The sequence below is a fragment of the Lygodium microphyllum genome, chromosome 23 (assembly GCF_053477565.2).
Source record: "Lygodium microphyllum isolate KBCC chromosome 23, Lygodium_microphyllum_v1.1.10, whole genome shotgun sequence".
Lineage (NCBI taxonomy): Eukaryota > Viridiplantae > Streptophyta > Polypodiopsida > Schizaeales > Lygodiaceae > Lygodium > Lygodium microphyllum.
In genome coordinates, this window is record NC_141157.1 from 77,803,063 (window position 1) to 77,828,119 (window position 25,057).

Sequence of the window (25,057 nt, forward strand, 5' to 3'; positions counted from 1 at the left end):
ATCAAAAAGAAAGGCATTCTGAGTGGTCCAATTGTGCCAGCATCCCCAATATCTGAAAAAGTGGAATAAGATCTTCATATGCAATTGTGGCGGTGTGGGGTATTTTGGCCGTACAAAAACCCAATCGAAAGGGGTTAGAGAGGACCCCACCACTACACGCCAAACCTGTGACAAGAGCGACCAGATATTCTTGGGGAGCGGGCAAGAAATAAATCGATGTCGGGCCGATTCCACAGTAGTGGTACAGAAGAAACAATTGCCATTTGAGATTCGACGCTTGGAAAGGGCTGAGGCAAGAGGAAAACCACCAATCATCACCCGCCAAAGAAAGACCTTACATTTGAAAGGTGTCTTATTCAACCAGCCCTCCATCACAGTTGCCTTCCACCATGACTGAGATTTCCGCAATCCCCATACAGTATTAGCTTTAACACCCAGCCATTGATGATCTTTAATCAGAAGATGATACACCTGATTAGCAGAGGCCTTTTCCAGACTCAACCGGCCTGCAAGGTTCCAGTCCTGCCAAGGATGATCCACAGCAAGGGCAGGAAAGCGTTGCCTACCCTGAAGCACTAACAAAAGCTGTTCCCATAAGTCATGGTATCCACGCGGGATTCTGAAAAGTCTCCTGGCCGTACTTAACAATGCGAAGACATTACGACTGGCAAGGGTGGCATCCGCAACTGAAGTCACACCCAGACGGGCCATGCGGTTAAATTTTGGTCTAAGCTCATGTTTGTCTTCCCATGAAAGTAATCTCGAGACTGCCAACAATTCCAATTGAAAGGAGTTAGTATGCGAGCGGTCCTCCGCTAGATGCCAACGCGCCTTTTGGAGCACCACTTTCCAGGAGCCGACCAAATGCAGTGACAAAGAGGAGGAGGGACTGGAAAACCGAGAGTCCTGTGAAATCCACTCCAGTAGTTGCTTTGGCCGAACATCAATACCCAACAGGTACCCAAGATGCCTGACAATGGAGCCACGAGGAACAACCTAACCCTGCCAGCCCAATGACTGTAAATCAGACTCCGTGCAGCTGAGAATGGCTGATTTGAAGGCATTGATGCGAAGACCGGAAGCATGACCAAAGAGTGTCCAAACATCTAATGCCTTGCGAATGTTGTCCTTGTCTGCACGCAAAATCATAAAGCTATCATCAGCCAAAGATTGGCTAATGAAGTGCTGTCCCAAAGGAAGAGACAATCCGGCCAGCTGATCAGAAGCTGCCATTGAAGATAACATTGAAAGAACCGGGTGGGTCGCCAGGGCAAAGAAGAGAGGACTCAAAGGGCAACCCTGTCTCACCGAGCGTACAAGGACAAATGGCTCTATAACCCCACCATTGAGCATAACAAGCGAAGAAGCTGCAGCACTAATGGTGTAGATTAATCGGGACATTTGAGTACCAAAACCCATAGCAGACATAAGTTCGGCAATGAAAGACCAGTCCAAATAGTCAAAGGCCTTTTCCAGATCCAATTGAATCAATACCACTTCCTGACTAGAGTGCCTTGCATAGTCAATGGCCATTTGCACATTTAAGATATTATGCAGAATGTTGCGGCCCTTAATGAAACCATATTGAAGAGGATGTACAATAGCTGGAAGGTGCTTGTGGAGCCGATTCGCCAGCACTTTGGAAAAGATTTTATACATCGAGCCCATCAAAGAAATTGGTCTCCACTATTGCAACATTGACGGTGAAGGAACCTTTGGAAGCAGTTTGATAAGGCCTTCTTTCCATGAGGAAGGCATGACCCCTGTTTCCCAAACTTGCTGAGACATAACCGCCAATGGCTTCACCAGTTGGGTAGCCGAGCTCTCAAAGAATTCATTGGTGAGACCATCCCAGCCAGGGCTTTTATCCTTAGGCAGGTGTAACAAAACATCCATAACCTCCTCCTCACAAATATCTGCCTCCAAAGTAGCTTGCATATCAAGTGGACCTGATGGCGGACCAGATCATAGAAGACTGAATGTGCATACGTAACCTAGTCAGAAGGCGACAGAGAAGAACCAAGAAGATCCAGAAAATAATTCCTGCACATATTGACAATGGTGTGCGGATCAGTGACCATGCGACCTTCTAGATCCTGGAGTCTGGTCATATTTTCTCGAGCAAGAGAAGCATGCAAGGTGCGAAAGAACTTATGAGTCTGACAAGCACTATCTTGCAAATTGTCTGTCAAATTATGCAATTTGGTCTGCTGATAGGATTTCAACTGAAATTCTTTAATAAGATCAGTCAAACGCTGCGCTAGTGACAACAGAAATTCATCATTTGGGGTATCCACCAGTAGCGAACGAACCAAAGCCAGTAAGTCCTCCGCTGCATGTCGACACCGCCGACAAAGAGAGGCATGATGTATCCCATACTGGTGAGCAACCCGTTGCACATTAGAGAGCAGTCGTTCAAAAGAAACTGTGCCCTCAGAGGCAAAGTCCAATAAAAATCTCTCAATCAATTCCTGCATATAGCCCTGAAAGATTGAATGCTTCAAATAAGACGAGTTGAAACGTAAAGGGAGTCTATCCAGCAACTGTATAAAAGGTGCAATGGGTTGTGCCAATATCTCAAGCTGGAGAGGGAAATTGTCCGACAAGGCATATTGCTACAAGACTTTCATTTCCAGCATCTCCGGAAGAAAATCATCATCCTGCATGATGTACATTCGGTCCAACCGCGACCATGTAGATGCATACTGTGCGGAATGGAAAGTAAACCCTGGAGATGAAGGTTGTAACCAAGACCATAGATCTTGCTTAAGTGCCGCAAGAGCAAAGGCATTCCACGCCCGACTTTCTGGAGCATCCATCACCGAATGCCCTGAAGTGGACTGTGAAGAGTCAACACACAGATTAATGCAATGCCTTGTATTTTCACACTTTTCCTCTCAAAGATGGATGAAAATAAAAAATCTTCAACACCTAAATAGCGTTATCCATGTCTTTGTAAACTTTTGAAAGATTTTAAAGACATATTTCAACCTTCTACATCATTGCTAGCTAAGAGAGAAGTGGACCATTCAGTTTATTTGAAACTTTACACTAAACCTATCAACAAACCCCCTTACAGGTTGTCAAAGTATGAAATAGAAGAAGTGGAAAAACATGTTAAATGCTTATTGGAAATGGGGTTTATTCAGCCTAGTAAGTCACTCTTTGCTTCTTCTATACTACTTGTTAAGAAGAAAGGTGGATCCGACATGATGTGCATTGTCATCAAGAAACCCCTTCTACCAAGTGACATGGAGCTCTGCAAAGTCTTCCAAAGATCCCGGCGAGATAAAGGGTCATTCAGAGCATAGAGGCCCAGCAACCATAAGATCTCTCCTTCAAATAAAATTTCAATTACCACAAAGCGGCCCTGTACATCTTTTTTAATAAGAACAAGCTGATATTTCTCATGGACAATCATAAGCACACCAGAATATTGCACAGCATGTGTCCCTGCATAAAACAAGTGAAACCCATGGCAATCCACAACTTTTCCTGCTTCACCGTGACTCTTGTGCTCCACCGCACACAAGACATCCCACTGATTCTCATGCAAGACAATCCACATGGCACGTTGCTTATGGCGAGAACAAATGCCTCACACATTCCACGTCGCTATCTTCATATATCTGTAAAAAGAAAATCAGGAAGGAGGCACCGCTTGCCTCGATTTAACCTTGTCTGCTAGAATATCAAGGACACCGTCATCTAGAAAATCAGCTAACACTACAAAAGAATTTTGCCGGCCAGCTTTAGAGATAGATGGGATATCCACTATCTTGGGGATGGAACGGGGATAACAACGATCCCAAGGTGTAATCACATTGCCTCTAGAATCAAATGCCAACTTAGCAGGCGGGCCCTTGGGACCGTCTGTATATACTTTCCTCATAGACTGATTATGGGGAGCAGAAGGAACCATAGTACGCACGGCATGCTGTGAAGAGAACATTTCTTTCCTGCGCATATACGTGCGCATGGAATCCTGTGACACAGTAGGCCCAGAATCCGGCAGGCCAGCATCCAACTTTTTACCTTTTTTGGGACGTGCCTCTATCCAGTCATTGCTACGGGAATCCAAACCCAAAACCTGTTGTTTGCCTTTATCCAAAACACTGGATGCCTGGGTTTCCTCCTGTGACAGAGCATCAAGCACCATGTCATCCCTGGGCGGCACAACATGCACATTATCTGAAGACGGTTGCCTCTCTGGGCATTCGGCCATAAAGTGCCCTAATTTACCACACGAAAAGCAGTGTCTTGCAAAGTTGCTCCATTTCAAGCAAAAATGCAAAGGATGCATGCCAGAGCAATTAAGGCGCTGCCACGCAGGCCTCTTCTTGGCAGTGTCCCATAACATACACAAACGGTTTCTATTCATTGCCCTTAGGCTTGGGGGGACCAGCACCGTTCCCACAACGTCCATGGCATCCTTTAACAATGGCCAATAGACAGCCGGGCAATTTTCCACCTCAACCCACACCGGGCATTCACGTTGAAGCAGGCGCTGAAAGTCTGCCATAGGGCACCATGGCACAACATGGACCAAACGGCGATCAAAGAACAATGGTAGTTTGGACAGGAGCTCAGCCCGATGCTTCCCAAAGTTCAGCAGCACCTCATAGAAGCCGCGAGGCCCAACAAAAATTTCCTCAACACACTCCCCTTGTAGTAAATGGTGCAGCCACTAGCGAATATGGGAAAGCACTGGGATCCTGCCAGTGAAGAAGAGTATAATTGCATGGTCATAAAACGCTGAAAAAAAGCGCAGGACAGTTTTCGGATCCACCGTTGCCTCCAAAACCTCTTCAATTCCCGCGTCAGAAAAAGCTTCATGATTATGCTGGACATAGTCGCCAAGCAATGTATTGGCAAACTCCAGCAAATGCTCCCAATCAATCTCCTGCGAATCCACAGAATCAGAGGCCACCTGAGCATAAGAAGGATCCTAATGACCGATTGTCTCTTCAGGCATTGTCTCTTCAGGCGTATGCTTGGAGCGTTTACCCGCAGGCTGAAAGTCAGGAGCAGGAGGCATCTTCTCTGTACAAGGAACCATATCCTCTAGTTCCTCTGCATCAGAATCCGGACCAAGGGCGGCCACCGTTTGTTCAATAAAAGCCATATCCAGGCCAGCCATGCTTCTCTCTGAGCTGAGGCGGGACTACGACAAAGGCGAAGGGGCAGGTCTGGAACTGGGCATCTCTCTCTCTCTCTCTCTCTCTCTCTCTCTCTCTCTCTCTCTCTCTCTCTCTCTCTATGTGTAACAATAAACAAGCAGCTGAATGAAAAGATTAACAAGCTCGAACAAAAGACAGAAGCCCAAAATTAAGAAATTGCATCCCTTAAGAACAAGTTGGAGGAAATGCAACTCAGCTCCAGGTTAGAGGAGGGAGAAATCCAGCCCAATGTGGTTGAGGAGATCAGCCAAATTAAAGAGGAAGTACATCAACTCTGAAAGAGAAAGGAGACAACAAAGGAAGCCACTTCCTGGGCTCAAGAAAACTCAAACGTAAGTGGAGGAAGTCGAGCTTTGGATCCAAGTGGCCAAGAAAGGGAAACAACCAACCCATACATCCATAACAACCATCATCAATGACATGTTGGAAAAAGAACAAAAACCGAAAGTGAAAGCACTTAATGTTTGGGTGTTTGGGCTGAAAGTGCATGAGAAGGTGGAAGAAGACACCAAGGAACTATATACCTTGATGAAAATCAAGAGAGATTTACACACACGTGCTTGGAGAATGGGTAAGAAGACTACCCGTGATAATATGGGGGAGATCTTGAAAGAGCATGCTCTCATCCTCCACTTCCCTGCCGCAAAGGCTAGGAGAGATTTCTCAGCCCAACGCAAATGTTGAAAGATAGAAGGATGTTTTTGGGCGATGAGTCACCCTCACATCCATCCAATTGGCCCACATAAGGGGGTATATGCCAACAATTAAGCCAGCTAGGGAGGAGGGCAAATTGGCCTTTCATAAAGGAGGGAGAGTTCTGATCATGGATAGATGCACCAAATGATGCTATAAGACCTATGGGACCAGCCTCACAGTAGCAATTTGCAATGGTAATGGAGCCTAGTGATTGGACATGGGAGTGTTCAAGGAGACATTCATAGGGGGAGAGAGAGTATTCTACTCAGAGATACATCATAGGCTCCATGATACAATCCCGCAAGTGATAGGCTATAGATGGGAGTCAGCATATAAGAGGGAGACGCGAACAGATCACAATAGCCATGGTAGTGCTATTCCAAGAGGAGCTACTGATGATTTAGGTGTTCTTAGGAATAAGCAAGCTAGGTATATGTGAGTAAGAGTGCAGGGTAAAGAGCGTATTTTTTACCACTATATGCTACATCCCCCCTATGATGTCTCGATATGCCTCACCCAAGGGGTAATCACTATACATAGCCTTTGATGAGGATATACAAGAGTTCTCAAGAGAGGGAGATGTCATTCTACTTGAGGACTTTAATGGTAGGACAGCCTGCCATTAGGTGTCTTTCTTTGATGTATCTAAGGAGATGTTATAGGAGCAGAATGTGTTAGAGGCTAGAGCTACAAATGGAGAGGACCGCCTAGGACAAGGGGGAATTCACATAGTATGGGAGGTATCTTGTGGAGATGGGAACAACACATGGACTAGCTATACTCAATGGCTTATAGCTAGATATCCCCTATCAAGCGCATTCTCATGTTACCCCCACCGACATGGTGCTAGCATGGTAGATTATGTATTTGCCCCTCCAATGCTTATACATCATATTCAAGATTTCACATTTGAGTACCCCTCATTGAAGTTGCAATGGATATTATTCATCGTTCACTATAGACTCGTGCTCCACTAACAACCGAGATGAGAGAGAGAGAGAGAGAGAGAGAGAGAGAGAGAGAGAGAGGGTATTTACACAGTAGAGATCTTTGAACTATTAAACAATGCAGACCCCGATTTTCCATTATAGGAGCTGACCCAACAGTTCAATGAGGCTCTGCAAACAATAGCAAGTACACCCGTTCCGCATTCACAACCCACACCAAGTGCCTCCTTCAAGGTGACACCTCAAAACAGATGGTATGATGACGAGTGCCATGAGACCAAAGCTCGCCTATAAAGAGAGGTAGCATTGGGATCCACCACCCATAGGCATGCATAATTACTACTAAGACACCTCACATGGTGGAAAAAGAGAGCATTCTTAGCCCAATTGGAGAGACACTTACATCATTTGTTCTTGAGTCAAGATTTTAGAGAGGCCTAGAGGCTTTTCAAAGAGTATTGCCCAGCCACACCCATTACATCCTCTAATATAGGGAAGTAATATGTAGCTAGTCTCTACACAATAATAGGTCAACTTCCTCTCCCTAATCCACCACAGCCTTGCCTAGACACCTCCACTTTCTTACAGAGACTCCAAGATGCTATTGATAAAATCAATAGAGGCAAGGCACAAGATCATGATGGACTAGCAGCTGAGCTCTCGATCCATGCTAAGGACTTGTTGGCGAGACTACTAGCTTACATGATTAATAGAGTCATGTATGAATGCTTCCCAGAGAGGTGGAGCACTAACACTATTGTGCCTATCCTGGAGTCACACAATCCTACCCTACCCAATGACTATGGTACTATTATGGTTGGCCACAATTGGCCAAGCTATATGCCTCCATTCTTGAGTATGAGTTAGGAAGTTGGGCAAAGAGATGAGGCCTTAGGGCATAGGAACAAGTAGGCTTTAGGAGGGACTTCTCTTCTCCTTTGATATAGTGCCAAGAGACAAGCTGCTACATAGACTTACATGATATGGGAGTGCTTAAAGAGCTCATTTTGGGGGATTCTAGCACTATATTAGACATTATTGGCAATGTACGGATACCTAAAAGGCTCACTTGATCACTCCACCATCGGGGTGAAACAAGGGTGTTCTATTTCTCTAACACTATTTGGCCTATATATTGATGGCATCTCTGATTATACCTCTCAGGGAGGAGATAGAGGGGCTCCACTAGCTGGTACTTGGATACCTCTCTTACTATATGTAGATGACATTGTATTGTGGGCTAATTCTCCATATGAACTACAGAGACATTTAGATGCATTACACTCCTATGCGTTGAACAATGAGCTTTCAATGAACCTTGGTAAAATCTAGGTTATGGTATTTAATACCATACGATAGTGGATTAGGAAATCAGCACCTCAGTTCACCTATGGGCATGAGGAGATGGAGTATATGGCTTCATATACATATATGGGAGTTTTATTTATAGGTCCCACTTTCTCTATGAGAGAGATAGCAAACACTAGATGGACATGAAGATACGCAGCACTAGTGGTTTGGAGAGAATTTGTTCATAGGTACAATTCCAAGAACCCCACACTAAGCCGTGGCTCTTTGATGCACTCATCACATCCACATTACTCTATAGAGTGCAGATATGGGAGCCTAGCCTTGATCCCTACAGTTGATCAAGTCGCACTTATGATGGATGGAGTATAGAGGGAGCTCACGCTCAACCGTGCCATCAAGGGACATCATCAAGTGGCATCACAAAAGATAGAGCTACATCATTATGCAAAGCAAGACGCCTTAGGGTATCTACTTGGCAATGTAGGCATGCTCATATGCGGCACATTTGCACCATGATTGCTTGCTACAAACGAAGATTACCATGTTGACTTGGTCGGAGATAGTTGGCAGAGTTTTGGTGGATTCCATAGATTGAGAAGGAGATACTCTATACTCTTTCCTTATTTTTCATTTCTCATTTCAATTTGTCATGTAGATCTAGACATTAAAAAAAAATTCTTCTCTAATGAGAGATGATGATACCAGTTGTATTGGTTATGGTCTCATAGGCCATCCTGGCATTCTAGAGACATTAATAGATCTCTCTCTCTCTCTCTCTCTCTCTCTCTCTCTCTCTCTCTCTCTCTCTTTGTGGGAGCCAGTCTGGCTGGAGTGCTGATACTATTACTGCTTTATGCAAATGATATTGTACTTATATCTGACTCACCTCAGGGACTAAATAGACACTTGGACGCATTATCCGCTTTTTGCAGAGATAGAGACCTTAAGGTGAACCTTGGGAAAACTAAAGTTATGGTATTTAACACCTCAGCTGCTTGGGTGACAAGAGCTAAGCACCAGTTCACTTTGGATGGAGAGCCAATGGAGATGGTCAGGCAGTATGTTTATTTGGGGGTCACTTTGAAGGGACCGCACTTCTCATGGAGAGAGACATCAAAGGCTCATTTGGCAAAAGCATATGCAGCCTTCGGTGCACTGGAGAGGCAATGTGCTCACATACAGTTTCATGAACTGCACACCAAACTGTGGTTTTTTGACATCCTGGTTACACCCACACTCCTATATTGGGCAGCTATTCGCAGTCTGGGTCTCTTCTTTGGGTTTCTTTCTCTTGTAGCTTCAGAGCACAAAGCAACTATTGTACAAAGTAGGAGGCCCCCACAGCTCAGCTCACATAGATAGAGAGTAGTCACTGACTTTTTCACTGCTACATGATTGAGTATGGCACATACCACCACTATTGCCACAACCTACAGGAGTACATCATCATTGGACCTCATCTTTTGTAGGTATCCCTTTGGATAGAGCAATGACACTCAGCCAGTCTAGGCACCCACATCCACCCGGATGAAGGCCTAGACATCCACACCACAAACAAATTAAAGCCATCATTGAGCGCCATACGAGACAAATGCCGAGATGCCTCAGCCATGCAGAGATACATCTCCTTAGAGGACAGACATCTCATCGATGGAGAGTTTCCTTTTTTCTTTTAGTAGGACACTATTTCATTTTTCAGTCTTATAGGCATGTTTTTCATCCTTTCTCGTTCCAGATGAGAAACACACCATCATTGTATGTATTGCTTTGCTTTGGTCTCATAGGCCACATTGGCCTTTTAGAGACGTTAATATACTCTTTCTTTCTCTCTCTCTCTCTCTCTCTTTCAAGGAGTGAAGTAACAAATGATGGCACAATGACTGAAATGCTGGTGTAAAGGTCTGTATGTTGGCATGATGGACAAGAATGCAATTGCCAGGATCAGTGCCACCAATTATTGTTGAAAGATAATCATGGTGTAAATGACTGCAGTGACCACCTGCAAAACTGTCATGACCACCTACAAAACTAATATGAGTACCTGCAGAAGTTCATCTTGGTCTTGGGAATGCATTTGTAACAGAGAAAGCTTTCAGAAATGCAAATGTGTTCATGACCTGCAGGTGATTATTAAGCAGTATTGATTGCAGTGCTTGAAGTAGTGAACACTGGAAGTGAGCTGCGCACTAGTACAATCATCGAATGCTTGCATAAACAGTCTATGTGAACCTGAATTAAAACAGTGAACATTGACTGCAAATATAAAGAGTAAATGCTGACCTAAGAACTATTGTGACCAGCAGAGATTGGCACCAGACCTGTAGGACGCATTAGTGATTATTGAACATTACACAGGCAACATTCATATTATTAAAGTGAACTGACCATTGCATAAAATGGAAAAGGTTCAGGAGAACAATGTAAGCAAAACAACACATATTCCTCGGCTTGCAAAAAAACACAATAGTTCCATAGAAGGCTCCAGGAGTCCATCTCTCTGGGTTCAATCTGAGTGGGAAAGGTCCCTCGTGGTAAAGATGATGGAATGTACGAAAAGGTTTAGTTGATGATCAAGGAAGGAGTTGCAGAAATGCAGGCTGAGATCACGAGGGAAACATATGCAACAATGGAAGCACAAAGGTCTGAAATTCACAATTACATTTTGCTAGAGATTTAGGACAAAATGTAGAAATTGAGAATTGAACTGTACAACACTCAAAGATGAAATGCGATTAAATTTGAAAACAGAAGCAAAAGTGCTTTCCTTAAGTTTTAGAAAAAGGTGGATGAGACACTTGCTGAAATGAATGCATGGAAAATGAATGTCCAGGAAGAGGAAATGAAATAAAATTAGATTAAAGGGAAACCGTATTCCCATAAGTTTTATAAAAAAAAGTAGATGAGACACTTGCTGATTTGAATGCATGGAAAACAAACCTCCAAGAAATGAAAAGCAAGGATAAGCTTATAAATGAACTCAAAGATGAGCTCACTGGATATAAGAAATAATTAGAACACAAAGTGACAGCAGCACCCCAACTTGAGGTGCAGCTGAAAGAGCTCAAGACCCAGGTAGAGAAAAGATAAAGGTAGTTGTGGAAGTTGCAAAGCAAACAAATGACATAATGAATAAGAATACAAAGTGGATTGAGGTAGCAAAAGTAGGGAAGGCCACACCTCTGAACAAAATGGAGGTAATGCATGAAATTTTGGAGAAAAAGACACGAAAAGAACATGTGCTTACATGTAAGGGTGGTAGGTTGGGTAGGAAAAGGGACCCCACAGGAGGATGCAAAGGCAATTGGGGAAAAATTTTGGGGCAACTGATATGCAGCTATGTGGAGAATTAACAGAAGCAATGCTGAAATAAAGCCATTAAACAGCAGGCAAGGAACATAGAATAGTCTTGTTGCCCAAAGAAGAGCCCTAAGAGGTGAGAGAGTATATTTGTTGATAATCTCAACCCAGCTCAAGTGGCACATGTGAAGGGCAACATGCCTAAAGTGCTAAAAGCAAGCAAAGTGGGAAAATGAATAGCTTACAAAGATTGAAAGGTAATTATCATAAAGTGCAAAACTACATACGGTGTGCCACCCAGGTAGAAACATTGCCTTCTACATTGAAACAAACCAACGAACAGGAAGCAATTTCCAATGGTTAGGTGGGAACCATAGGAGGTACTGAAGGTTTAGGGGGAGAGGTACTGCTTTTCAAAGGGAAATCTAACAACTACAAAGCAAGTAGTACATAGGGAAAGATGCCAAACGCATGTGGGTTGAGTTATCTGCATATGGCAAAGAGACATCTTATTGCAGTATACTACTTTACACCTGCTCACCTCAAAGCAACACTGGCTGCCAGCAAGGAGATCTGGCACATTGAAATAAGGAGATGGGGGGTGAAGAAGGGAAAAGAAAATGATGGGGAAACAGAGAGTGAGCCTTTCTATAGCTGCAAAGTGCTGATGTATAATTCCGAATTGGCTGATTAACAGCTAAGTGCACCTGCAAAATTAGTCAATTCAAGTGGACCCTGCGAAAGGTAGAAGCTTCTCGTATTGAATAATCAAATAGCTGAGAGGCCAGCTGATGAGGCAACTGTAAAAAAATATTTCAGAACAGCCACAAGAGAGATGGGAAACAATAGAGCAGAAAAAAAAACTACAAACAGCTGGAGCTATGCATTTTTTGGCCCCATAGGTACAAGCCTTTCCGTAAGAACACTATGCTTAGTGCTTCTGTAACGTGTCCACTAGAATCATCCAGGACACGTCTTAGCAGTCCATCGGAAAGGATGTCTAGAAAACTCCGCCCGGCACTCCCATGGAATGTTACGGGTTTTGCAATCTAGGTCTTCCCGTGTCTGCCACGTAGCGGAAGTATCCTGGCCGTTCCCACTTAGGATCGACCTGGATTTGGGTTTTCCTGTTTGGTCATTAGCTAGCAGCAACTAGCATCAGACCCGAGCGAACTACTTTACGCAGAAACGCCAGGTCCGAAGCGGATTCACGCTGCACTTGGTTCAAAGAGAATGGGAAACGAGAGGGATGCAAGGCTCAACCTCTCTGCCATAAGGCATAGTCCCATTCCGTTCCCCTAAAACAACGTAAATTTGGGTAAGATGTAACTCTAGGTCATCGTTCTCGTTATTCGTTTTGATGATGATGATCATCCCGCTGTTCCTCGAGATTTTTGAGAAAAGTTCCCAGCTAACCGGAACCACCCAGCCGTAGGACGGACCCCTGGTCCATCCTCCGCACTTTCCTCGGTTTGTTTTAGTTATGTAATTATCTAACACATTAATTTGACATATAACAAACAGCTTCTTTAATTAACCCTGTTAAGCACTGGTTCCTTCACGTAATCTTATCACGTGACATAGAAAAACAATATCAAACAACTTCTTTATTATCATTTCATCATTTTATCTTTGGAATACAAGGAGTTCCGCCCGTAGGCTTGTCCATAATCCGCCCGAAGGCTTATCCAGTAATCCGCTAGGGATCACTATTCCAAGCTTCTGCCCGTAGACTAGTATGCGGGCCTCGAGATCCAATCCCGAGTCATGTTAGCCTCTTGTGCAGGACCCGGAAGGCGAGGGATTTACGGCCAGAGCCCCCCCTGGCACCCAAGCGTCCTCCTGCTCCAAGTAGAGCTCAACGGAAAGACCTCTCGCGGCGGGTTCGGTCCACGTTCCCGGCGCGGTCAACAACCCCCTTGGTTAGGGTCAGGCAGGCAGTCGGGGGTAACTGAAGCTGCCACTCCCTTCAGGCCTTCCACCTGAAGCATTTAGATATCTTTTCATCCTTTAGTTCCTTGAGCAAACAATGCAAACAGTGCTTTCTAAACTATTCAAGCACAATCAATTTCCAGTGGTCGTTTATTTTGGCCAACTGCTAAGGAGTGAATCCTTCTCTCCGAATGCATCCAGCATTCGATCTGGGATCAATTGCGACTTGGCAATTTTTCCCAATAAGGGTGATGTAACAGGATGACTACTCATCCCCTTGCAAGTTAAACTTGCGCAAGAACCTGCCAACCCCATTTCAAGAAATGGTAAAACTCTCTTGTGAACTAACCCCAAGTCTATGCGACGTTGCAACTTGTTTGCACAAGTGTCGCCTCTATTCCAAGGGATCATTTCACCCATTGAACGGTGTTTTCTGGTCAAGGAATTATGATTAGGCTAGAAGTAAGGTTTAGGGTATCTTCTTACTCAACCCAATCCTAAACGCACTAGGCCGACAACGTTCGGTCATAGGGATCCAACTCAACCCAAGTTCTAGCATTAGGTCGAATGATCCTTAGGGTAGAAACCCTAGATCATTATTTGCGTGAGCGTCCAATTGACTCAACATTCCGGAAAGGTGGGTAGGACCTTTGGGTTTGAGGACTTCGACTTGGCGTCCAAGTACGATACTTGGCTGCATTTCTAACGTGCCAAGCCCTAGCTAGTACTTTGAGGTTTTTTATTGAATCGGCTAGTTATGCCTATACGAAACCCTAACAGTCATGATACCACAAATGACTTGGGTAAATTGACCTACTTGTCTTATGACAAGGACAATTCTTTCCTAGAGAAGATAAACTTGATCTAAAGTAGAAACATAGTTGCAAAATGTTACAATACATGTAAACATGTAATTCATTAATTTTACGCACCATAAGATCCGCAATGGCCCTATCCCTTTTTGCTAAAGTCAAAAGGCATGATAATTTGAAGAATAACTTACATAGGGCCTACTAGGATTTACATCAAGGAATAACACCTACAACCTTTTGTCTAAGTATTTGCATTTCATGCTTTTATAAGCCATGCAATCATTCCTAAATGCTACTTGATGAAATGAAATTTGCGAAAGTATAAGTGCGACCCTTAGATACAACAACATCGTGAATGAAGTTCATGCAATACTAAGGCAAGTGTCGATTTAATCTAATTGCAAGCATCTTTTCCCATGCAACTTATATAAGATCGGGGTTCTTTTTCATGCCGTGCAACAGGAATTAACAATTTCCTCATGCGAATCCTAACGAAGGGAGTTATTGCAAAAATACTCCCTTCCTTCATGACCAATGCACTTAACAATTTCCTCTTTAACCCTAGGCAATATGTGGCTTTCCTTTGAAAATGCACGACAAGGCAATTTACTGTTAAGGTCGTAAGATGGATGGACGATTAGCGTTTATATTGAAATTACCAATTTTTACCAATTGCATTTAACTTAGGTTAGGTGAATTTGAACATGCACGGTTGCTTCCTAATCCATGGAGTTGTCATGCTTAACGCATTACTTTAGTATGAAATCACAATAGTAATATTTTTTTTTTTTTTTTAAACCTGGGTCTGTGGGTTCGGGGAGATGTCCACGTGAATGCTAGGAGAAGAGCCTCCCGCAGGCGCGCCTTGCGACTTCTTGGGAGCCATCGTTAGCGTGTTTACAGACTTCCGGTTTGCCTTTACCCTTACGCGATCGGTGAGTCTTCTCCAACCGTTGTAAGCAGCTTCAAGATCTTTCCCCTTTTCCCTCGTACGCAGGAGATCCCCTCCGAAGTACGGATCCTTGAGAATACCGGCTTGCGGGGTTTGGGCTTATTGGAGGCCTTGTGGGGTTGGAGCTTGGATTGTGGAGATGGTCCTTTTACGAGAGAGCTATGGGAATGGAGGCTTTCTAAGCTTCTTCTTCTTCTTTTAAAATCCCGTGGTGGCCACGCGAAAATAGGGCTTAAGGAAGCTGGGACTTTTCCCCCTCGTGCGCAAGAATTCTTCCACAAAAATGGGTTCCCTTGAAACCCGCGGTGGCTAGTGGGAAGGGACTTATAGATGGCTTGTGTGAATGGGGCTTATGAAAGCCCCCTTAGAAGCTTCTTAAAAGAAGCTTCTAGGAAGCTTCTGACTAAAAGTCAGAATCGACGTGGAAAAGAGAGGAAATTGGGAGATTAACATAGGGGGAAAAAGAAAAAGAAAATCTTATGATTGGGCCGTCACGAAATGGCGGCGGCCTGACACGGCGGAGCTGGCGGACTGGACTAGGCGGGGATAGCCGATGGCCTGCAGCGAGTACATCGGCGGCTTCCTTCTCTCACGGCGTCGGCATCAACTTCTTTCCCCAACTCCACGCAGCACGGCAGCTCTTCTTGCACGGCGGCCTTCTTGCACGGTGGCCTCTTGCAACAACAGTCTTTTCCCTCCTTCTTTTGGGCAGAATGGCGTCCTCTCAGTCCCCTCTCCTTCGCGGCAGCCTCCTCACGGCCCTTCCACAGCAGCCTCCTCACGGCCCTTCCGCAGCAGCCTCCTCACGGCCCCTCCGCGGCCTCTCAGTTTTTCCCACCACACCCCTTTTCACCCCCTTAGAGGGGGGTATTTATAGGAAGGGGGGTAAGGTCTCCCTCCCCCACGTGGTGCCTGCATGGCTCCTCTTCCTCCACCTCTCCTATTTCCCAACATAGCCCCAACCTCTTCCCTCAGCCACGCTTCGGCTGAGGGAAAGAGGAAGAAAAAAAAAATTTGAAATAAATCTAATATTATCCTCTTAACCTCCCCCCCAAGAGGAGGTTCATACGAGGATATGCAGGTTTCTTTAAACCATTAGACGTCGTTTCTGCCACTATCGTAATACAATCGCACTGTCCGTTAACATAATGCTAGCATTATCATTTGCCCGAGACTTCGCACGGCCTCGTAACATTTTCAACGGGAATATTACATTCTCTCCCCCTTAGAAGAATCGAGATGTCCTCATCTCGAGATAAACTGGGAATATTGAAGGTGGAGAGAGTTTTCATCCATCCAGGTAGCATCCTCTTCGGGATAATCTTTCCACTGGACGAGGCATTCTTTCAAGGTTCTAGATCTTAACTGTCTCTCCCTAACATCTAAAATCTTATCCGGTCTTAGTTCAAGGACTCCTTGACTAGGCATTACAATTTGTTGGTCATCAAGTACATGATTAGGGTTGGGTACATATTTTTTTAAGAGACTAATATGGAATACATTGTGAACTTTTAGGTTATCAGGAAGTTGCAATTTATAAGCATTGGGTCCCAGGAATTTGAGGATTTTATACGGCCCACAATACCTTGGACTTAGCTTCTTGCATTCTCCTAGAGATAGAGAACTCCTTTTAGGGCGTACACGAATGAAGACCATGTCTCCTTCTCCGAAGACCCTCTCTTGGCGTTTCAAATCCGCATATGCCTTTTGTCTATCTTTGGCTGCTTGTATGTCTTGTCTTATTGACCTTATTTGGTCATCCATGTCCTCCAACATTTGTCTTGAAGCTTCAACTCTTAGGGTTGGATCAGAAAAGTTTAGGGGACTTCGACAATCATGACCATACAATGCCTGGAAAGGAGTCATTTGAATGCTCTGCTGGTAAGAAGTATTGTAAGCAAATTCTACTAACGGCAAGTACTGAATCCACCTCTTCGGCTCTTGACAGCAGTATGCCCTAAGCATATCCTCAATGATTTGATTTACTCGTTCTGTTTGTCCATCCGTTTGGGGATGGTAGGCAGTGCTAAAACAGAGTTGAGTTCCAATAGCTTCAAAGATAGCTCTCCAGAAGTGTGAAGTGAAGAGAGAATCTCGATCGCTAATGATCCTTCTAGGTAATCCATGTAGCTTGAATATCTCCTTGATAAACAATCTTGCAATGTCGGAGGCTTTATAGTTTGTCTTTACTGGAATTAGGTGTGCAACCTTAGTAAGCATGTCAACTACAACCATAATGGAATTATATCCTCCTTGGACTTGGGGTAAGCCCACCACAAAATCCATACTGACGAATTCCCATTTCATTTGGGGAATGTCAAGTGGTTGCAATTTTCCTGGCATCATGACATGTTCAGCCTTGATACGTTGGCAAGACAAACATTCAGTGACATATTTGAGAACGTCACCTTTGAGTCTCTCCCAATGGTAGCTCTTCCTAACTGCATTAAGAGTTTTTGCATAGCCAGGATGTCCTGCGAAAGGGGAATCATGAGCTTCCCATAATATCTTCTGCTTAAGTGACTGGCTTGTTGGTATACACAGCCTTGTTCTATAGTAGACAAGTCCATTATCAATGGAAAATTCCTGATACTTAGCTTGTGACTTCAGATTCTGCTCCTTGGTAGATATTTCTTTTATCATGGATTGGTAGGCCAAATCATGGCATGCTTCCTCTCTAGCTAGTTCGAGTATAGGGTTGCTTGGCATAGATACCTTTGTAGCCAGAGATCTGGCCGTTGATGGATTCTGCAAGATTAGGGAATTTAGGAATGCCTTGCGACTGAGTGCATCAGCAACTACATTCTCTTTCCCTGGTCAATACTTGATTTCAAAATCATACTCCTCCAATACTTCAATCCATCGACGTTGCCTCATGTTGAGCTCGTTCTGGGTAAAAATCCATTTGAGACTCTTATGATCGGTTACTAGAGTAAACTTGTTACCCAACAGGTAGTGTCTCCAAAGCTTTAGAGCATGGATGACAGCTAATAACTCCAGATCATGCGTGGCATAATTCTTTTCATGAGTCTTCAATTTCCTTGAAGAATATGCTACTGGATGACCTTCCTGCATAAGTACACACCCCAAGGCAAGAATGCTGGCATCAGTTACTACCTTGAACTCCTTATTGAGGTCAGGAAGTTTTAGAATAGGTGCTGATACCAAACATTGCTTTAATTGGTCGAAGCTATTTTGTTCGAGAGTTTACCATGTAATAGAAGTCTGCTTCTTTAGTAAGTCGGTAAGAGGTGCTGCAATCAAAGCATAGTTTTTGATAAAGACCCTATACCATCCTGTCAAGCCAAGAAAACTACGTATTTCTTTGACGGATACTGGTATTGGCCATTCAAGCACATCTCTGACTTTGGCTGGGTCTACTGATATTCCTTCTGATGATACTATGAATCCTAGATATTCAATCTGACGTTTCAAGAATGCACATTTCTTCATTTTTGCATACAGCTTATGAGACCTCATTGTCTCAAGGACAATCCGAAGTTGAGGTTCATGATCTTCTTCCTGTTTAGAATAAACTAAAGTGTCATCGAAGAAGACAAGCACGAAATCATCAAGATATGGTCTAAAAATATCCTGCATTAATCTATTGAAGGTGGCAGGTGCATTTGTAAGCTCGAATGACATAACCAAGAACTCAAAGTGCCCATATCTTGTATTGAAGGCTGTTTTTGGAATATCTTCATCCTTGATCCTTATTTGATAGTAACCTGACCTGAGATCAATTTTGGAGAAGATCTTTGCACCTTGAAGGCGATCAAGAAGCTCATCTATTCTAGGAATAGGATACTTGTTCTTGACTGTTGATTGATTCAACCCACGGTAATCAATACATAGTCGAAGTGTCCCATCTTTCTTTTTCTGGAATAGTACTGGAGCTCCCCATGGTGAGTTGCTAGGCCGGATGTAACCCTGATCTAACAGTTGCTTGAGTTGTTCCTTCAACTCAATAGCTTCTGGTATGGACATTCTATAAGGTCTCTTTGCAATTGGCGCAGCTCCAGGCATTAGCCTTATTTCATGATCAACTTCTCTTGGAGGTGGAAGTTCAGTTAATTCCTCAGGGAATACGTCAGCGTATTCCTTTAGCCAAGAGGGTCCCTCATGAGACTCTTGCTTTTGATCTAACTTGTTGAGTTTGATCAGGTAAACAGGTAATCCTTTTCTAACCCCTTTTATGATCCGCGATACTTTGGCTAACTGGATTCTTGGCACTCCTGCCTCACCTTGAGTTGAAACAAACTCTCTTTCAGAGTTTCGAAAGGAAACTTGACCATTTCCACAGTGGATATGGGCGTCATTAGGCTTAAGCCAATCCATCCCGAGTAGACACTCATGGATACCTAAATTCATGACTCTGAATTTAACTGAGGTTTTCTTTCCTCCCAGAAAGAACTCTTCCTTAGCAGTTTGCCTGGTACAAGTTACCTCACGACCGTTTGCCAATTCCACAAGTAGGGTAGGTGCTTCTACTGTGGCTATTCCTAATCTTTTAGCACACGCTGGTGAGATAAAGGAATGTGTACTGCCACAATCAATCAAGGTTTTGAAGCCTTTACCTTGATAGTCTGACGGTGTTTGAATCACTGAGAACTGGCGATTCGGCCCCTTCTTGTGTAAAGCGGCATGGACTGTCGCTCTTTCGAATTCCGCTTCCATAGTCGGATCTTCCTCTTCTTCTGCTTCACATCTTTGCCTATTGGTAATGCAGGCAGTTCTTCCTCTTCCACGGGTGGCGGCTCCTTGACCGCGGCTTGCACCTTGACGATGTCCCTCGCTGAGCTTGGGACATTGCCTTTTGAAGTGACCGAGTTCGTTGCAGTGGAAACATCGGAGGTTTCGGCCATTACTGTGAGTAGGAACAAAGTTGTTGACGTTATTTGTCCTTGCTTTCTTCCTTTGTCCCTGATTGTGGCCTTGAACTCTCTTAACTTGGGGTCTGAATGCTCCTCTGTTCGGGTCGCTATAAGACCAATTTTTGTTACCCCTTGGTCTAGCTTGCACTTCCTGAATTATAGGTGCCGCTCGAATGAGTGCATCCTGAAGATCTGATGGTCGCATAGATTCGAGACGGGTATTTACGGGTGGATTTAAGCCCGCGCAAAATTTGGACACCTGCTGCGTCGTGTCCATTTGTGGCGCATACTTTAGGAGTGAGACAAATTTAGAGTAGTATGCGTCAAGGGTGAGTCCTAGCTGTTTTAGCTCATAGAATTCATTCATTTTCTGTGTACGATATGCAGGTGGCAAATATCTCCCCTGCACGGCTTGCTTTAACTTCTCCCAGGTAACGGACCCCTCTGAAGTCCCTTGATCCCTGCACCATTGTTTCCACCATAGTCTAGCTTCACCATAAGATCCGCAATGGCCCTATCCCTTTTTGCTAAAGTCAAAAGGCATGATAATTTGAAGAATAACTTACATAGGGCCTACTAGGATTTACATCAAGGAATAACACCTACAACCTTTTGTCTAAGTATTTGCATTTCATGCTTTTATAAGCCATGCAATCATTCCTAAATGCTACTTGATGAAATGAAATTTGCGAAAGTATAAGTGCGACCCTTAGATACAACAACATCGTGAATGAAGTTCATGCAATACTAAGGCAAGTGTCGATTTAATCTAATTGCAAGCATCTTTTCCCATGCAACTTATATAAGATCGGGGTTCTTTTTCATGCCGTGCAACAGGAATTAACAATTTCCTCATGCGAATCCTAACGAAGGGAGTTATTGCAAAAATACTCCCTTCCTTCATGACCAATGCACTTAACAATTTCCTCTTTAACCCTAGGCAATATGTGGCTTTCCTTTGAAAATGCACGACAAGGCAATTTACTGTTAAGGTCGTAAGATGGATGGACGATTAGCGTTTATATTGAAATTACCAATTTTTACCAATTGCATTTAACTTAGGTTAGGTGAATTTGAACATGCACGGTTGCTTCCTAATCCATGGAGTTGTCATGCTTAACGCATTACTTTAGTATGAAATCACAATAGTATTTTTTTTTTTTTTTTTAAACCTGGGTCTGTGGGTTCGGGGAGATGTCCACGTGAATGCTAGGAGAAGAGCCTCCCGCAGGCGCGCCTTGCGACTTCTTGGGAGCCATCGTTAGCGTGTTTACAGACTTCCGGTTTGCCTTTACCCTTACGCGATCGGTGAGTCTTCTCCAACCGTTGTAAGCAGCTTCAAGATCTTTCCCCTTTTCCCTCGTACGCAGGAGATCCCCTCCGAAGTATGGATCCTTGAGAATACCGGCTTGCGGGGTTTGGGCTTATTGGAGGCCTTGTGGGGTTGGAGCTTGGATTGTGGAGATGGTCCTTTTACGAGAGAGCTATGGGAATGGAGGCTTTCTAAGCTTCTTCTTCTTCTTTTAAAATCCCGTGGTGGCCACGCGAAAATAGGGCTTAAGGAAGCTGGGACTTTTCCCCCTCGTGCGCAAGAATTCTTCCACAAAAATGGGTTCCCTTGAAACCCGCGGTGGCTAGTGGGAAGGGACTTATAGATGGCTTGTGTGAATGGGGCTTATGAAAGCCCCCTTAGAAGCTTCTTAAAAGAAGCTTCTAGGAAGCTTCTGACTAAAAGTCAGAATCGATGTGGAAAAGAGAGGAAATTGGGAGATTAACATAGGGGGAAAAAGAAAAAGAAAATCTTATGATTGGGCCGTCACGAAATGGCGGCGGCCTGACACGGCGAAGCTGGCGGACTGGACTAGGCGGGGATAGCTGATGGCCTGCAGCGAGTACATCGGCGGCCTCCTTCTCTCACGGCGTCGGCATCAACTTCTTTCCCCAACTCCACGCAGCACGGCAGCTCTTCTTGCACGGCGGCCTTCTTGCACGGCGGCCTCTTGCAACAACAGTCTTTTCCCTCCTTCTTGTGGGCAGAATGGCGTCCTCTCAGTCCCCTCTCCTTCGCGGCAGCCTCCTCACGGCCCTTCCGCAGCAGCCTCCTCACGGCCCCTCCGCGGCCTCTCAGTTTTTCCCACCACACCCCTTTTCACCCCCTTAGAGGGGGGTATTTATAGGAAGGGGGGTAAGGTCTCCCTCCCCCACGTGGTGCCTGCATGGCTCCTCTTCCTCCACCTCTCCTATTTCCCAACATAGCCCCAACCTCTTCCCTCAGCCACGCTTCGGCTGAGGGAAAGAGGAAGAAATTTTTTTTTTGAAATAAATCTAATATTATCCTCTTAACCTCCCCCCCAAGAGGAGGTTCATACGAGGATATGCAGGTTTCTTTAAACCATTAGATGTCGTTTCTGCCACTATCGTAATACAATCGCACTGTCCGTTAACATAATGCTAGCATTATCATTTGCCCGAGACTTCGCACGGCCTCGTAACATTTTCAACGGGAATATTACAGCTTCCCCATTCTTACCATGTCAACACAGTTAAGAGAACACGATAACAAGATGAGACCTGCAAAAGTTAATTGTATGAAATCTTCCTGTTTACAGAAAAGGGGACTGCCGGTTGTTTGACACGGAATGAAAGCCGCAATGTGCACATGTTCATTACATTTGGAAACTTACTGAAAATTTCTACCAACTCCAGGGCTCATAAAATGCAAGTAGCTGATTGCTGAAGGTTTCTTTTGCACACGAAAGGTGAGTGCCAATTGTTCCCTGGTTGTAAGGAATGTTAAGATGGAGATTTAGGATGTGTAGCTGCTGCACGACTTGCATAATGGCAAATGCAAACAAAACAGCACCCTGAACTAGCCAAAAAGATCATTCCCAGACCAAAAAAATTACACTTGTTAAGAGTTAGATCATTTGAAGATAAGCTGAAGTACTCAGTCAGTCCCTATGTCGCAACATATCAAGCACCTGTATTGCTATAGAAGATGACAAATAAGAAGATCATAAATATGGAAAACCAACAGACCTTGATTTTCTTACCCGATGGCCCAAATGTATAAGCTGCATACACACCTTCTTGTATCCGCCTGAAACAAAGAAAGTTTACCAAGGGATGACTTCAATAATTGACAAAAACCTGTAAATCTATGTGCAGAGTATCTTGGCCTTGCCTTGAACTCCCTGCAGGCTCATCTAGAAAATCAAGTAATAACTTCTGACTAGTATTCTTTACAGTCAGTTCCTTTCCAGAATCATCTAGACCATAGTCATGATCATCCCAAGTACCAATTACCTGGAAAATGAGCACATTACAAATTTCTTTAATGTGAAAAAATAGAACCTACTTGATTTTGACGCACAACAAAGAAATACCACTGAAAATCAAACAAACTTGAAAATCGATGAAAACCAGCATATTTGCCAGCTCATTTATAATAAGTACCCTAGCTCTTTTACACAGCTCCACATATCCTGGTTTGTGTTTAGCTTCAAAGTATTTTCTTTCCATATCTTCAGGTGTAGCTGGTGAGAAACGAGGAGCATTCTTCCAAGGTCCATATGTTCTCTCTTTTCCTATGAATCGAGTTGGATGTTTCTTGTCTGCATAAATGTTGTCACCAAGCCAGATGAAAAGTTCTGGGTTGAACTTCAGGATTGCTTCCCAAATGGGCTGTTCAAGCATCAAAATAATGGAATGTCATTTTCATAATCGCGTTGCAAGATAAGATACTTTACAAAATTATGTGTTGCATACACTGCTGTGACAACTTGACTCAATCTTTTTTTGGACTTAGGAGGAAAGTGTTGATTCAATATCTCCCTCTCACTGCTAACAATTGAAAGCATAAAATGAATAATTTAACTTCTCCACTATCTAGATTGTCATTGCCTGGGGCTCTGATTTAACAGTCTACCCTTGGCTTGTCCTACACAAGCCCTTGCTGATTGTCTGGTGATCCATTCAACTTAAGAGTAAAAAAGAACATCCAAAGTAGAAGAATAATGCTGTGAGAAATCAAACCAGTCTAATTTGTGCAAGAAGGTCTCACACATTGTCCTAAGATATACTTTAGTAAAGAAGTTACATTTGAAGAAAGAACCCAATAACCATGGATATGTTATATCTTTAATGAATACGCATGATATTTGTCCTTTTGTGGTGTCTCCAAGCTCACTTAAAAGATACGAAATGGCAGCTCACCATGTTGCCTCTCAATTTCATCTAATCCCTTGAAAGGGGCAAGGGACAAATGCGGCGAACTCAGGGACACTCACAAATGGAAGCTGATTGCTAGCATTCTCCCATGGTACATTTGGACTGCAAGGTGTAGCCATGCTGTAGATCTCTAGGATGTCTCCACTACAAAGACCCTCTTGAGGATTTGGACAGAGATCATCCATACTCTCCATAAGAGATGCAAGAGGTTGTAGAGTTTATTGAGCTAAAATGCATTTCTAAACTTAATTAGCTCTTATTACAGCCCCAAAACTCAAAATTACCAAACTTTTATTGAAAAGAAACGCAATCCTAGAGAGTGTCTATGTCCCTTGAGCCAAACCCTAATTTGGGAGGACCCTTCCATATACAAATAGACAAGCTGACCACCACTCAGCCCAATCTCATTTTTGCAGTTTGCAAGTGCCTTATCTTTGCTGTCCACACCTTGTTCGTGGAGGATATCACAGTTCGAGTTGCTACCCATTGCTGTCCATCATTTGATGCATACTATCCAGCCATCTCCATCAGTTGGTACTGTTTTCTGCCTGATTCTTGCTGATAATCAGCTAGCAACTGCTACCCACACTATTCCAGCTCATCAGTTGCTACATGTGCCTACCAAGTCAGCGTCTTCTGCCGTATGACCATCTGTAGCCTGCATTTTACTGTTTCAGCCAGTCACCTGCCCACCATGTGTCACATCAGTCAGCGTTTTGCTGTTCTCCATCATCATCAGCCTGCCAGGTCATTAGATCTGCCTCCAATTTGCTATTACAGCCCACTCTACCCATTTATCATTGATCCAACCACACTTGAGCTGCAT

General features: G+C 43.9%; 1 protein-coding gene across 5 annotated transcripts in view; it reads right to left on the reverse strand.

Annotated features, from left to right (window-relative positions):
* Positions 1 to 25,057, reverse strand: part of LOC148016368 (Calcineurin-like metallo-phosphoesterase superfamily protein) — a 91,755-nt gene that overhangs the window by 56,805 nt on the left and 9,893 nt on the right. For all 5 annotated transcript variants that reach the window (XR_015688018.1, XR_015688019.1, XM_087663603.1 and 2 more), the window contains exons 2-4: positions 23,458 to 23,685; positions 23,186 to 23,307; positions 23,041 to 23,101 (exon numbers count right to left, since the gene is read on the reverse strand). Coding sequence is in view for 3 of the 5 variants with exons in the window: in XM_087663603.1 (XP_087519729.1) it covers positions 23,041 to 23,101; positions 23,186 to 23,307; positions 23,458 to 23,685 (411 nt within the window). In the remaining 2 variants the exon portion in view is untranslated. The remainder of the gene's footprint in view (positions 1 to 23,040; positions 23,102 to 23,185; positions 23,308 to 23,457; positions 23,686 to 25,057) is intronic.